The 14,957-nt window shown below is 41.9% G+C and overlaps 1 protein-coding gene across 3 annotated transcripts; it reads right to left on the bottom strand.

The window, feature by feature from the left end:
- Window positions 1–2,895: 2,895 nt before the first annotated feature.
- Window positions 2,896–10,992, bottom strand: MED18 (mediator complex subunit 18). Of its 3 annotated transcripts, none has more exons than XM_011229150.3 (3): window positions 10,897–10,992; window positions 10,033–10,175; window positions 2,896–3,787 (listed from the first exon to the last, which is right to left on the bottom strand). In XM_011229150.3, the coding sequence occupies exons 2-3, from the start codon at window positions 10,103–10,105 to the stop codon at window positions 3,234–3,236; spliced, it is 627 nt and encodes a 208-aa protein (XP_011227452.1). In that variant the 5' UTR covers window positions 10,106–10,175; window positions 10,897–10,992; the 3' UTR covers window positions 2,896–3,233. The 3 variants fall into 3 exon arrangements, with proteins under 3 accessions (XP_011227452.1, XP_002913377.1, XP_011227439.1); XM_002913331.4 differs by having other exon boundaries at window positions 10,762–10,930; XM_011229137.3 differs by having other exon boundaries at window positions 10,754–10,929.
- Window positions 10,993–14,957: the final 3,965 nt, after the last annotated feature.

Genomic DNA, 14,957 nt, shown 5'->3' with positions numbered 1-14,957 from the left:
CTGACTGTGAACAACGGAAATAGAAAATTCGAGTAAATTCTTTGTCTCATCCTCATCTATAAAATGGAGTTAATAATGTCTAGCTCATAGGGCTATTGTGAGAACTATGTGAGTTAAAACCATTTAAAGCACCTGCCAGAGTTAAGCACTACTCAAGTATTAATATTCCTGTTAATATGAAAGCATATGCAAGTTGGAAATTATGAGGTAGGTTTATATATAGCAATAAAGGCATATCACAAAAGCAACATTATTTATAAAAAGTAAAAAAAGCAACATTTATAGCACAGTATCATTTGTGCGAAGTATGTTCATAGAACTCTACATATTACAAGACGGGCATCATAGACATACATCAAACATTATCAGAATGGCTGTCTACAGCATAACAGGAATGAGAGTAGAGTTTAGGAATAAAGGGGAAGAGTACAACACCGGAAGGGACCTTGCCTGAATCATTATGCTAATATGTTGTGAAGAAAGGAAGAGGATTTACCCATTTATGCAATCTGCAACTGAGGGGGTGGGGAAAGCTATCTTGAAAACATTCAGGGGAAAGCCAAGAACAGGATCCCACAGCCAGAGAAATAATCAGCTCACCAACTTGGAAGCTGCCCCATCTTAGAATTTATCATCATGTGAGATAATTCCATCCTTACTGTTTAAGGCAGCTTTGGATGGCTTTTCTGTTACTTGTAGACCGAAGCATCCTAACAGAATATTCATATAGTCTTTCAAGTAACGCTAAAGAGATCTAATTTGTCCAATGTAGCTCAACGGGGGAGTGATGTAAGTGGAGATTCCAGAAAAAAATGAAAATTTTGAATAACCTAAAATTTTTGCAAACCAAACTCTCTCCAGTGTATTAAAAACTCTAGAAGCATTAAAATGAGCAACACATTTATTCCACTAAGAACTGTTACTTAAAAAAAGAAAAATATTAGGGCACCTGGGTGGCTCAGTTGGTTAAGTGTCTGACTTTGGCTCAGGTCATGATCTCGGGGCTCTGGAATCAAGCCCCTCCCCCAGGTTGGGCTGCTTCTCCCTCTCCCTCTACTCCTCCCTCTTCCTTTCCCCTTCCTCTTCCTCTGCCTCTTCCCCCACTCGTGTTCACTCTCTCAAAGAAAGAAAAATATTAAATTCAAATGATGGGGAAAATTTTTATAAAAGCTCTTTATAAATTAACAGATAAGATGAACAATAATGAAGAAAAGGCAAGTCACATAAGAAAAAGAATGTCCAATAAACAAAAAAATTTAACCTCACTGATGAGTATTTTAAAAAGAAAACTTGAGGGATGCCTGGGTGTTTCAATTGGTTGGGCATCTGCCTTCAGCTCAGGTCATGATCTTGGGGTCCTGGGATCAAGCCCCATGTCGGGTTCCCTGCTCAGTAGGGCATCTGCTTCTCCCTCTCCCTCTGCCCCCCCCCCAGCTCGTTTGCTCAATCTCTCTCTTTCTCAAAAAGACAAATAAAATCTTAAAAACAAAAAAAAAGAAAAAGAAAACTCGGGGCACTTGGCTGGCTCAGTCAGTAGAGTACGCGGCTCTTGATCTTGGGGTTTTGAGTTCAAGCCCCACATTGGGCACAGAGCTTACATAAAAAATAAAATTAAAAAAAAAAAAAAGAGGGGCGCCTGGGTGGCACAGCGGTTAAGCGTCTGCCTTCGGCTCAGGGCATGATCCCGGCGTTATAGGATCGAGCCCCACGTCAGGCTCCTCTACTGTGAGCCTGCTTCTTCCTCTCCCACTCCCCCTGCTTGTGTTCCCTCTCTCGCTGGCTGTCTCTGTCTCTGTCAAATAAATAAATAAAATCTTTAAAAATAAATAAATAAATAAATAAAATTAAAAAAAAAGAAAATTCAAACTACCATTTACCATCAAATGGGAAAAACAAGTTTTCATAGTCACACCCAGTTTTGGCAACATTTTTTGGAACCTCATTTACAGCTGGTAGGAGTGAAAACTGGGACGTTTCTGGAAGGCATTTGGCAATGCATGGCGTAAGTCTTAAAATAGTGCATACTCTTTGACTCAGCAGTTCCCTAGAATTTATCCTAAAGAACAGTCATAGATGTCAACAGATTTTATTAAAAACACTAGCATTACAGGATTTTTTTCTTTAAGATTTTATTTATTTATTTGACAGAGAGAGAGACAGCCAGCGAGAGAGGGAACACAAGCAGGGGGAGTGGGAGAGGAAGAAGAGGGCTCCCAGAGGAGCAGGGAGCCCGATGTGGGGCTCGATCCCAGGACCCCTGGATCACACCCTGGGCTGAAGGCAGACGCTTAACGACTGAGCCACCCAGGCACCTGTTTTTTTCTTTTTTTTTTAAAGATTTTTATCGATTTATCTTAGAGAGCAAGCGGGCATGGGGGCAGGGGGAAGGGCAGAGGAAAGAGAGAATCTCAAGCAGATTCTGCACCCAGCATGGTGCCCTACGCGGGGCTCAATCCCATGACCCTAAGATCACAACCTGGGCCGAAACCAAGAGTCAGATGCTCAACACATTGAGCCACCCAGGCGCCCCTAGAGGATGTTTATAAAAGCCAAAAACTGGGAACAAACTAAAAATCCCAAAGTAGGGGAATCAATTAAGTTATGGAAAATCCACATGATGGGATACACATAGCAATTATAATTATCAATATTTACATGCCATCTCTGCTAATTAGCATTTGGATAGCCCAGGGAAAGCTAATTAATCTCTGCCTAAATTTCCCTATTTAAATGAAGTTTTGTGTTTTTAGAGAAGGACACTATAGACTAATGTTCTGAATTAAAACTAAAAACTCTCATTTTTTTTTGTTCCAACTGGTAGCGAATCCACCCCAAATTAGCAGGGTGATAAAGAACTGGAGCCACATATGTTTCTCTTCATAGCCTTTATTACCACACAATATAAGCTTGAAGTCTCTACTTTATAAACCTTATACACAAACAGCAAAACAATTAAAAGATTTTCCTTTCTAAAAGCTAATTTATTCCAGTTTCTCCCACTATATACAGAGGGACTGGACAGATTCTTCATGTTATCCTAAGCCTTTAATTTGGAAAGGCTGTCACAAAGGTGAACTTGCCACATGGGGAAAACAGTGTAAAGAACCAGCGAAGTCCTCAAGGTCCTCCTTTCTGGGGGAAGAATGCCTGGCTGGCAGTGGTGAAATGGGGCATTTATAACATCTTTTTGTAACAGGTGAGGACAGGTCCCGGTGGCAGACAGACTGTCTTAGTCACATGAGCCTCTTGGGGTCTATTTTCTCGAGGTGAACCAGAGGTTTCAGCTGCTCGGCAAAGTTCCTCATGTCATCAGAGACCATGTCCTGCCCAGCTGGCGCGACGACACTGAGCTCCACAAGATAGGAAAGTGACAAGGCCTCGGTGCTGTCTGTGTTTCCCGGCACCAGGATGCGGAAGATCTTGTACACCATGATCTTCATGATACCCTTACGGAACAAGTGACCCTTGGCGACAAACTCATGGTCCATGCGGAAGCCCATTTCCATCAAGAAGTCAGTGAGGTTCTCAGATGTGGCAATGTCTACACAATTTCGCACCAGGGCGTGGCGGTTCTTGTCTCCCATTTCCGGCTGTCCCAGGTAGCGCAGATGCCAGGGTGCTCCTCCCCTATCCATAGAACGCCGGGCCCTTAGAACAAATGGACTAGCCTGCTGGCCCTTAAGGAGGAACACCATCTCATGGTCAAGGAAAGTCTCGGGTTCCATGTTGTCGCACAAACCACGAAGGCGGTGGATGAGGCTTTCCAAACTGTGATCTAGAACACTTCCTAAAGAAGGAAAGAGCACTGCTGAGTCCCATCTTTCATTTTGGGTACTGGGATTAGCAAAAGGTTGAAAAAACTTAAGTGAAAAACCAAAACAGTTTAGTGCAGTGTTTGTCAAGCATAAGTCCAATAGATGAGATTTCAGAGGGGTTATGCTGCCAAGGTATTGGATAACATTATGAGAAAGTTAATTCCCTTTCAGTTTTTTGCACTGTCTTACGCTGGTACTAGAAAGTCTTTAGGCCTTCCCTAAAAGCTAATTGCCAGCGGGCTCTGGGCTCAGAGGCTTGAACAACAGTACCTATCTATAATAATAATAATAATAATAATAATAATAATAATAATAATAATACTCTTGTCATTTATTCGAAAAATTATCTTCTATTTCCAGCAACACAAGTTTTCCATCTGTAGATTATAACATTTCCTTTTTATGTAACAAATTTAAGTGAAAGAGAATGAAATGCTCCATAGAAATACGCTGATTTTTGATCTCATCTTATTCACCCTCCCAGCAGCATCTGGCATAGTTGTTAGATGAAACCCACCTTGAAATCTACTCTTCCCTTGGCCTCTGGGACACAACTCTTCTCTTTGTTCTTCACCTAACTCACTGACCATTCCTTTTAAGTCTACTCTGCTGGGTTTTTCTCATCTTGCCTAAATACTGGAGGATCCTAGGACTCAATCCTGGTCCTCTTTATCAACACTTTCTTCCTCCCAAGGTGACCTAATTTGGTGCTATGGCTTTAAATATCACTTATGCCCTGAGGACTCCGTATTTATCTCATTAACTACAGACTCATATAGCCATCCAACTGTCTCCTCAGCTTCTCCACTCGGATGCGTAACAGACATCTTCACCTTCATACGTTCAGTATCCAGCTGCTGGCTTTTCCTCCATAATCTTATTCCTCCTGCAGTCTTCTCCATCACGGTAAATGGAAACTCTCTGCTTCCAGTCGCCCAGGCTCCAAACCACAGAATCACCCTGACACCTTTCTTTCCCCCATATCTTACACCCAATCCATATTTTTAAAATAATGCAGAATCCAACCACTTCTCACTTCTCATTCATTTCCATCTAGTCCAAGTTTCGTTCATTTCTTGCCTAGTTGTTTCAATAGTCTGCTTCCACCCTTGCCTGCTTCTTCTCTTCTCCACACAACAGCCAAGTGGTCTTTTTAGAATATAAGACAGAAAATGACACTTCACTGCTCAGAACCCTTCAATGTGTCATTCAGAATAAATCCCAAAATGACCCTTCCTGTGTCATTCAGAATAAATCCCAAAGTCTTTACCAGCGTCTACAAGGCACGAAACATTGTAGTCTCTGCTACCAGTCCAACATCATTTCCTTCTACTATCTCCCTAGATCACTTTCTCCAGCCACAGTGATCTTCCTGTTGTTTCCTGAAAATGCCAAGTATATGATAAAGTATTTCTCTTCAGAGCCTCTTCCCTTAGTCCCTACACACAGAAAATTTTTCTCACCAGTATCTGCATGCCTCACCCCATCACTTTCTTCAGGTCTTTGCTCAAGTGTCACTTTATCAGAGATATCTTTTCTGATCACCCTATATAAGACAGCACATCTCCCTCCAATCTCTTTCCACCTCCCTGCTTTAGTTTTCTTTAGCATTATCACCTCGACTCTTTAGTCATCTTTCAATATATCAATTGTATATTGATACTTTATTCATCTTTCTTCCTCCATTGCTGATACTCCAGTGCTAGGAACATATTCAAATACATACTGAATAAATTTGTTAAAATAAATAACAGTATATATTGTTACTATAGTAAATATTGATAGTGAGACTCAAAGGACTGAATTTTTGGAAATGGGGAGCATTGTAGGAAAAATAACAGATCAGATCCCAGTAATAAAAGGACAGAAGATCATGGGAGCAGGGAACAAGTCCTACATTCAATACATTGTACCCTACATTCAGGACAGTATCAGACATGTGTTTGTTCATTCTTCAAACTTTTTTTTTTAAAGATGTTATTTATTTATTGGACAGGGAGAGAGAGAGTACAAGCAGGGGGAGCAGCAGGCAGAGGGAGAGGGAGAAGCAGGCTCCCACAGGGAGCCCAATGCAGGTCCTGGGATCATGAACTGAGCTGAAGGCAGACGTAACAGACTGAGCTACCCAGGTGACCCCATTCCTCAAAGCTTTGTGAGTGTTGGTTCATTCAACCTATATTCTTGAATGCTGTTCTAGGCACTATGCTAGGAAGTAGGGGTCCATGCCCTAATGGAGACTACAATTCAGTGGGGGAAACAAAAAATAAGTTAGTAAACAAACAGAAATACAAGGAAATAGAAGGGAGATGGGATAGATAGCAACTGGTGGGGGTGGAGAAGAGAAGACCTCTCTGAGGGGCTGGAGTCAGAGAAGGTCTCCCTAAGGGGATGCAATTGAGCTGAAACCTGAAGGATGAAAATGAGATGGTCATTTGAAGAGCTGAAGAAAAGTACTGGGCCAGAGGGATCATCAAGTGCTAAGGCACAGAGGCAGGAACGGGCCTGGGCAATTAAAGAAAATGGAAAGGTATCAGGGTATCTGAAGTGCTGTGAGCAAGAAGGAAGATGAGAATGAAGTGAGGATTTGGCCTGGGCCACAGCAGTGTAGGCCCGACATACAGTCCGTGGTGAAGGTGGTATTTTATCCAAAGGTCACTCGGCAGCTATGTGCGCCACACTTTATTTTCAACAAAACAGGGAAAGACATGACTGGATTTACATTTTCAAAGGATTACTCCACGAAAACTGGTATGGGCTCAACAAGACATGGTCATGAGGGGAAAAAAAGTGTAGCTGAGGGGAGACTGGTCCAAATTCAGAGACTTAAGAGGCACAATTATCCAATGTAATGCATGATACTTGATTGTATCCTGTTTACAAAATACATTTTGGGGACAACTGGGGAGAAACTTTTGAATATGGACTAGATGTTAGGTGACATTAAAATATATTATTAATTTTCTTAAGATAATAATGATGGCTGGGGCGCCTGGGTGGCACAGCTGTTAAGCGTCTGCCTTCAGCTCAGGGCGTGATCCCAGCAATCTGGGATAGAGCCCCACATCAGGCTCTTCCGCTATGAGCCTGCTTCTTCCTCTCCCACTCCCCCTGCTTGTGTTCCCTCTCGCTGGCTGTCTCTCTCTCTGTCGAATAAATAAATAAAATCTTTAAAAAAAAAAAAAGATAATGATGGTATTAAGGTTACGAAGAAAAATATCCTTTTTTTTTTAGAGATGCATACTGAAGAGCTTAGCGGTAAAATGTTATGAGGTCAGAAATTTTCTTTAAGAACAGCAAAAGAGGGGCACCTGGCTGGCTACGTCGGTGGAGCAGGACTCTTGATCTCGGAGTTGTAAGTTTGAGCCTAACGTTGGGTGTAGAGATTACTTAAATATACAGCCTTAAGGGGCGCCTGGGGGGCTCAGTCAGTTAAGCGTTCAACTCTTGATTTCGGCTTAAGTCATGATCTCAGGGTTGTGAGATTAAGTCCTGTGTTGGGCTCTGTGCTGGGAGTGGAGCCTGCTTAAGATTCTCTCTCTCCCTCTCCCTCTGCCCCCCCCCCGCCCCTCCCTCTCTTAAAAAAAAAAAAAAAACTTTAAAAAAAAAACAGCAAAAGAAAAAAGCAAATATGGCAAAATGATACAAACTGAAATCTAGATGATGGAAATGGACTCTTTACTATATTAGTCTCTATGTTTGAATTTTTAAATAATAAAACAATTATTTAAAAAGATGTCTACTGGGGGGGCACCTGGGTGGCACAGTCGTTAAGCGTCTGCCTTCGGCTCAGGGCGTGATCCCGGCGTTCTGGGATCGAGCCCCACATCAGTCTCCTCCGCCAGGAGCCTGCTTCTTCCTCTCCCACTCCCCCTGCTTGTGTTCCCTCTCTCGCTGGCTGTTTCTCTCTGTCAAATAAATTTAAAAAAATCTTAAAAAAAAAAAAAGATGTCTACTGGGGATGCCTGGTAGGTCCCCTGCAGCAGGCACTCCATCGTATTAATAGTGTCTCTAGTGACAGTGATCATGGTGACTGCAGGTGCCTTCATGGTGTCTAAGTTGAACAGAACTGGTTTTGGAGTCCCCAGTCAAGTAAAGCACAAGAAACACCTGGAGAAGTGTTACATTGTTACCAGGCTCAGTTGGCAGAGCCTGCAACTCCTTTTTTTGTTTTGTTTTAAGATTTATTTATTTATTTGAGAGAGAGCACACATGGAGAAGGGCGAGGGAGAGGGAAAGAATCAGACTCACAGAGCCTGACACGGGGCTTGATCCCGTGACCCTGAGATCAGGACGTGAACCGAAATCCGCAGTCAGACACTCAACCAACTGAGCCACCCAGGCACTACGAGCATCCAACTCTCGATCTTCAGGTCCTGAGTTCAAGCCCCACATTGGGGGCACAAAATTTACTTAAAAAAATACCAATAATAGGGATGTCTGGGCGGCTCAGTCAGTTAAGTGGCTGCCTTTGGCTCAGATCATGATCCCAGGGTCCTGGGATTGAGCCCATCAGGCTCCCTGCTCAGGAGGGAGCCTGCTTCTCCCTTGCCTGCCGCTCCCCCTGCCTGTGCTTGCTGTCTCTCTCTCTCTCTGTGTCAAATAAATAAAAAAAATCTAAAAAAACCACAATTATAAATAAAAAAAATAAAAAGATGACTACCTGTTGGTGTGGGAACAGAGATAATCAGAAGTGGAAACAATGTAATAAGTAAAAGTTTACTGAAGTAGTTCAAGTGGGGGATGATAAACCGGGTGTGGCACTGCAGGTGGAAAAAATACTTATTTAAAATATATGTTGGAAGTAAAATGAATAGGACTTAAGAGATGGACTTGATGTGGGGATAAAGTGAAAAACAGTGACTGACTCCTAAATGCTTGGTTCATGCTGGTGAATGACACTGGCACTTAATCGGTTGGGAAAGACTGAAGGAGAGGTAGCTTAAGAAGTGAAAATTAATAACATAATGTTGTTCATATTAAGTTACTAAATGGATGATCTGAATTAAAGTCTAAACTCTTCCACAAAACATTGTATGATCTCCTGAAAATCACTAGCCTCTCTGGATCTTGAGTTTTCTCATCTGGGCAAGTCACTTTACCTTTTTTTTTTTTTTTTTAATTTACATTCTTTTTATTTTATTTTAAAGATTTTATTTATTTGAGAGAGAGAGAAAGAGAGCGAGGACGAGTGAGGGGTGGAGAGGGAAAGGGAGAAGCAGACTCCCTGCTGAGCATGGGAGCCTGACTCAGGGCTTGATCTCAGGACCCTGGAATCATGACCTGAGCCACCCAGGCACCCCACTTTACCTGCTTCCTGATCTATAAGACAGAGCTAATAACAGTATCATAGAATTATATGATCCAGTCATCCCACTTCTGGGCATATATGAAAAATTCAAAGCAGGATCTTTTTTTTTTTTTTTTTTTTAAGATTTTATTTATTTGAGAGTGAGAGAGAGCAGAAGCTGGGGGGAGGGGCAGAGAGAGAGGGAGGAGCAGACTTGCCACTGAGTAGGGAGCCCAATGTGGGGCTCCATCCCAGGACTCTGAGATCACGGCCTGAGCCAAAGGCAGATGCTCAACCAACTGAGCCACCCAGGGGGCCCCTCAAAGCAGGATCTTGAAGAGATATTTGCACACCCATGTTTGCTGCAGCAATATTCACGATAACTGAGAGGCAAAAGCAACCCAAATGACAGATGAATAAAGAAAATGTAGTATATACACAAAATGAAATGTTATTCAGCTTTAAAAAGGGGGATCCTGTCACATGCTACAATAGGGATGAACCTTGAGGACATTATGTTAAGTAAAAGAAGTCAGTCATAAAAAGACAACCACCATATGATTCCACTCATATGAAATATCTGAAGTAGTCAAAATCAAAAACAAAGCAGAAAGGTGGTTGCCAAGGGCTGAGGGGAGGGGAAAGGAGCAATTAGTGTTTAAAGGGTACAGAGTTTCAGTTCTGCAAGATGAAAAAGTTCTAGAGATCAGTTATACAACGATGTGAATATAATTAACACTACTGAATTGTACACTTAATTGAATGTTATGTGTTTATGACCATAATTAATGTTTAAATTTTTTTTTAAAAAGTTGCTGTCTACTGAATGCCAGAAATCATGCAGGCTGCCTTTGTATAACAGCCTCTCCTCCCCACAGATGATGAACAGAAAGAGGAAAACAGGTCATCTATGTTGCCTGGTTCACTTACCCTGCAGCAGGTATTCCATCATATTAATGGTGCCTCCAGTGACAGGCATCATAGTGACTGGAGGTGCCTCCATGGTGTCCGATTAAGTTGAAGACAACAGAACTGGTTTCAGAGTCCCCAGTCAAGTAAAGCAGAAGAAACACCTAGAGAAGTGTTACATTGTTAACACATTAGAGTGGGAGAGAAACAACAGATCTGCTTGTGTCATTGGCCCTGATATCAAAAGATTCATTCATCCATTCAAACTTTTTGAGTAGCTTTTATAGGCCAGTTTCAGGAACTGATGATACTGAAATACACAAAGGAGTAGTGGTCGTGGAGTTACAGCATAATCTTCTAGTCTCAATGTCTGTCTGAAATTTCTAAAAGTTTTCTGGGCAATCTTGAGGGAGTCATCAAACCTGGGACTCAATGTCCTCCTTATAAAATGGGGCCAACGATATTTAACCCCCAAAACTTTGTGGCTCGGACATGTAATACCATTCAGAACTGAAAGGTGACTTAATAAAGACTTTGTCTACTCTTCAATTTATAGATGAAGATACTAAGACTCGGAAGGGGGCCCAAGGACTACAGCAAGTCGGTGGCAGAGCTTGAATCAATCTAAAATCTAGGCGATCCGCCTCTCTGAAAACGCCTTTCAAAAAGAGCAAGGCGGAAGCGTGAAGTTCTCTGAAAAGGATGGTTCAGGTCCCCTTAAAACAGCATCAAAGACACGTACCCACTTACACTATAAACACTCCCCCGAGCGCACTCTAGTCTCTTCTCGTAAAGTGGGTAATATACCCACCCCAGCACCTCGGAGATTTTGAAAAATTAACCCCCAGCCCTAAAATTAAAGCCCCCTGGATAATGCAACACCACCTCCTCGTCTTCCCACTTCCAGCAAGAAACGGACGTCGCGTAAATCTTGACGCCAGTGCCCCGCGACGTAAGGGTGCCGAGAAGGGATAAAATCTCCCTCTTTGCAGCCTCGCAAACAGAAGCGCATGCGCGAGACGCAATGCCGCCGTATGGAAGATGGCGGCCTCCGTTGGAGGGTCCCCTGGGATTTACTGGGGCGGCTTGACGTTATAGGCTGTCCTATAGGAAAATATTTTTTCAAGTTTGATGATCTGGACTGTTTTTGTCTAGGAAATCTCTTGAGACTGACAGGGGCGAAAGAGAGCCTGGGGAAGGGAGCTGCGGAAAACAGGGAAAGGGAGACTTAACAAAACGAACATTTTGTTGGATGCATAAGGGTGAAAAGACACCCTTTGCTGCGAAGCATAATGTTCTGAACAATTAGGGAGCTCAGCAATACACTTAATATTTGTTCACTGTACTGCATATTTGAAAATATAGGGAGATAAATAAATTCAACAAATGTTTATTGAATGCTGCTAATATTTGTCAAGCATATAAAGTGTAGACAAAGTGAGGACTAGAGTGAAGTGAATGAGGTACTCTACTGGAGAGAAAAAAAGGGACACCAGAAACTCATTGGCTAAGATAAATACTATTTTAATGCGATATTTTACAAATTTAATGCAAAAAATAATGAATATGTCAAAATTTTAAATTTGATCCTCACAGCAGGCCTATGAGCCAAGAATAATAGTTACTCTAATTTTACTAATGGGGAAATCCAGGCAACTAGTTGTTACATAACATGCAAAGGAGCGGGGAGGCTGTAATACCAATGTAAAACGTTGACTTGAGCCCTCTGTCTTAATTACTGTACTGTACTAACACTTGTAAGTCTAGTTCTCTTGCTGTAACCTACAGTACCCCATTCATTTTTTTATATTGAACACTTCTTGAAATTCTAGACTGTTCTAGACATTTTGTTAGCTGTTAGCTCTATCTCTACCCTCAAAAGAATTTATAGGTAAGTTGTGGGAATCAGAGGGTTAAACTAAGGTGTCTACCATGTAATATGATTCAATAGGAAAATTAGGTATCAATTGCTCAACCCCTTTGGAAGCAAGCAGGACACTTGGTCCATCTTGGGGGCATCAGTGAAGGATTCCTGGAAAAGGTAAGCAATGCCTACTTGAAGGATCAATAGATGTTAGATAAAGAAGGGAGAAAAGGGAATTTCAGGTGAAGGGAACAGCACGTTTAAAAGGACACTAAGTTAAATAGAATTAGGGTATAGAATCTGAGGTAAGGGGCCAAAATAAATGAGTCTGGGGAAGGAGTAAGGCCCAGACCCTGGAGGACTTTGTGTGCTAGACTTAAAGAACATTTGTGAGCTATAAAAAGATCACTCTGGCTGCAATGTGGAGAAAAGCTTGAGAAAGGAGAACCTGGAGAAAGAAGACCAGCTTAGGAGCTTTGGCACAACTCCAGCTGAGAGATAATTACAGGACAAAAGACAGATTTTAAAAATACAAAAGAGAACAATTTGATGACTAACCAGAGCTAAAGATAGAAGGAGTCACAGGTGTCTAGATGTCTACCTTGGGGTGGCCATGGTAGTGCTTTTTTCTGAGCTAGGAAACACAAAGCAGTGTGGGTGAGGCAGGAAAGATGAGTTCATATGCAGATACACTGAGCATGAGGTGTTTATGAAACACCCAAGTGCTAGTGCCCAGACAGAGTTCAGGGAAGAGAGAGCTGGGCCGGAGGTAGACCTTTCAGAGTTAGAGCCTCTTAGATGGTAACTAAAGACATGAGAATAAATGAGATCACCCTGAAAGACTGTGTAGAACATGAACCTTGCACAGGACTCTGATAGTTATTAAGGCTGCATATACCCCAGGGCTTAGGATGTGCCTCCCGATCAGTTTGGTGATTCACTAATTTGGGCAGAGTGACAAGCTCTCAGTGCTATAATGACTGGGGGAGGTTGTAAAATTGCCGTCCCTCTTTTTTCCTATACAGACACTAACTTCAGAATGGAAAGTCCAGTGAATTGTGGGTCCTTTGAGGCACGATAGTATTTATTTAAATTTTAGCTGGCATCTCAAAGTAGGGTTAAATTAAAAAAAAAAAGATGGACTGGAAATGGATGAACAAAATGGTAAAACTTGGACAAAGCGTAGGAGTTATAGGGATGGATTTTTCTGATAAGGATGTGAGGCCTAGAGCCCAGAATGGGGCTCACTTCTGTCCCCTGCCACTATCCAGCTGTGCAGCCTTGGGCAACTCACTTCCCCTCTCTGGGCCTCAGCTTCCTTTTTGTGAAATAGAGATAAAAACAGTACTTTTTAAGGTGGAATTTGCAAAAGTAAAATAAGTTGTTTATGAAACACTTGGCATAGTGCCTGGCTTGTTGTAAGTAACAATAAATGGTAGCTATTATTGGTATTATATCTTGTATCTCATTTGTGCAAGCACATTCTGTCTTATTGAATATATTTTGCATATGCCTCATCTCCCTGGTACGGATTGTCAACATCCTGAAGGGAAGAATCATTATTTTCTGTACATATGTGTGTCTTAGCTTGGGCTGCTATAACAAAATGCCATCAACTGGGTGGTATATTAACAACAGAAATTTATTTTTCATAGTTCTGGAGTCTGGAAGTATGACATTAGGGTACCAGCATGGTTGGGTTCTGGTGAGATCCCACTTCTGGGTTGCAGATTGACTTCTTGTATCCTTACACGGTCAACTGCAAAACAAAGGAAACTTTTCAGGACTTTTATAAGAACACCTATTCCATTCATGAGGGCATTTCCATCGTGACCTCATCTAATCCTAAGTATTCCTAGAACTATTCCTAAAGGCCACTCCTAGTACTACTATCACATTGGAGGGTAGGGTTTCGACGAATGAATTGGGGGCAGGCACAAGCATTCAGTCCATAATTATATACTTTGTATATAGTAGGTGTTCAAAAATTTTGTTGAACACATCACAATAGCTACCAATTATTGAACTATTGCTATACACCAACGACTTGACAATATATGTGTGTGGATATGCCAAATACTGCTAAAATGTAGATATCACCATCTTCATGTTACAGAGGAGATAAAGAAGTTCAGAGAGGTTAGGTGACTTGCCCAAAGCCAAGTGCCAGCAAATGGTAGAACTCATATTCAAATTCATTTCTTTCTGACACCAAGCCTTTTTATCATGCTTCCTTCTGAATTCTTGGGCTCTTTCTCCACAGTTAATTTCCCTAATTATTATGGTTAGTGGCCTCAAAGAGGAGAAAAGTTCATGCTTCCCAGCCAGTCATTAGACTGGGCTCAAAGGATGAGGATTAGTTCTTGAGCAGTCTTCATCAGGACAGTAGACCATCAACATGAATTGCAAGGCACACGTACTCATACGTAATTCCTTCATCAGCTCTCGAGAGTGGCCTGATGGGACTTAAGGTAGATCTGCACCACCATTGTATGCAATGCTAGGCCCTCAATCTTAGTATTATAAACTAATATTTACTCAGGAATGTCCTGACGTTTATTGGCTGCTTCCTATATGCATAGCCCCATGGAAAAGGTGTAGTAACCATTGCTTTTCAACCTAATTAACTCCAGCATCCTTGTCAGTTCATGTCATTCCTCCACTCTGAGTAAAATCCAAAGTCCTCCTTATGCCTACGTGCTGCCATCACCTGTTACCTCTTCAACCATATTCCAGCCATCCCCATCTGTTCCTGCCCCCCATCCAGTCAGCTCTAGCCATGTTCTTCTCCTTGCTTTTACTTGAACATGTCAAGGATACTCCCATCTTAAGTCTTTGCAATTGTAGTGCAGTCTGCCTCCCCCATTTCCTGCTGTATTTTTCTTCACAGCACATTTGACTAGGTGACATTACTGCCTACTTACTGATTTGTGTATCTCCTGCACCCCACCCCGTTAAAATCACAAGCTCCAGGAAAGCAGGGGCTTTATTTTATCTGCCACAGTATCCCCAACTCAGGGAATAATGCCTGACACAGCACAGGCATTGATAAATGCTGTTTTGGTTGACAGAATGATTAGTA

Source organism: Ailuropoda melanoleuca, chromosome 2 (assembly GCF_002007445.2).
Source record: "Ailuropoda melanoleuca isolate Jingjing chromosome 2, ASM200744v2, whole genome shotgun sequence".
NCBI classification, from domain to species: Eukaryota; Metazoa; Chordata; class Mammalia; order Carnivora; family Ursidae; genus Ailuropoda; species Ailuropoda melanoleuca.
The sequence above is the reverse complement of the archived record's forward strand: the minus strand, read 5'-3'. Positions and strand labels throughout refer to the sequence as shown.

Coding starts and splice junctions, on each gene's coding strand:
- MED18 (XM_011229150.3), bottom strand. CDS start 10,105: ATGGAGGCACCTCCAGTCACTATGATGCCTGTCACTGGAGGCACCATT. Junction 3,788..10,032: donor GATGGAATACCTGCTGCAGG/GTAAGTGAACCA, acceptor TTCCTTCTTTAG/GAAGTGTTCTAGATCACAGT.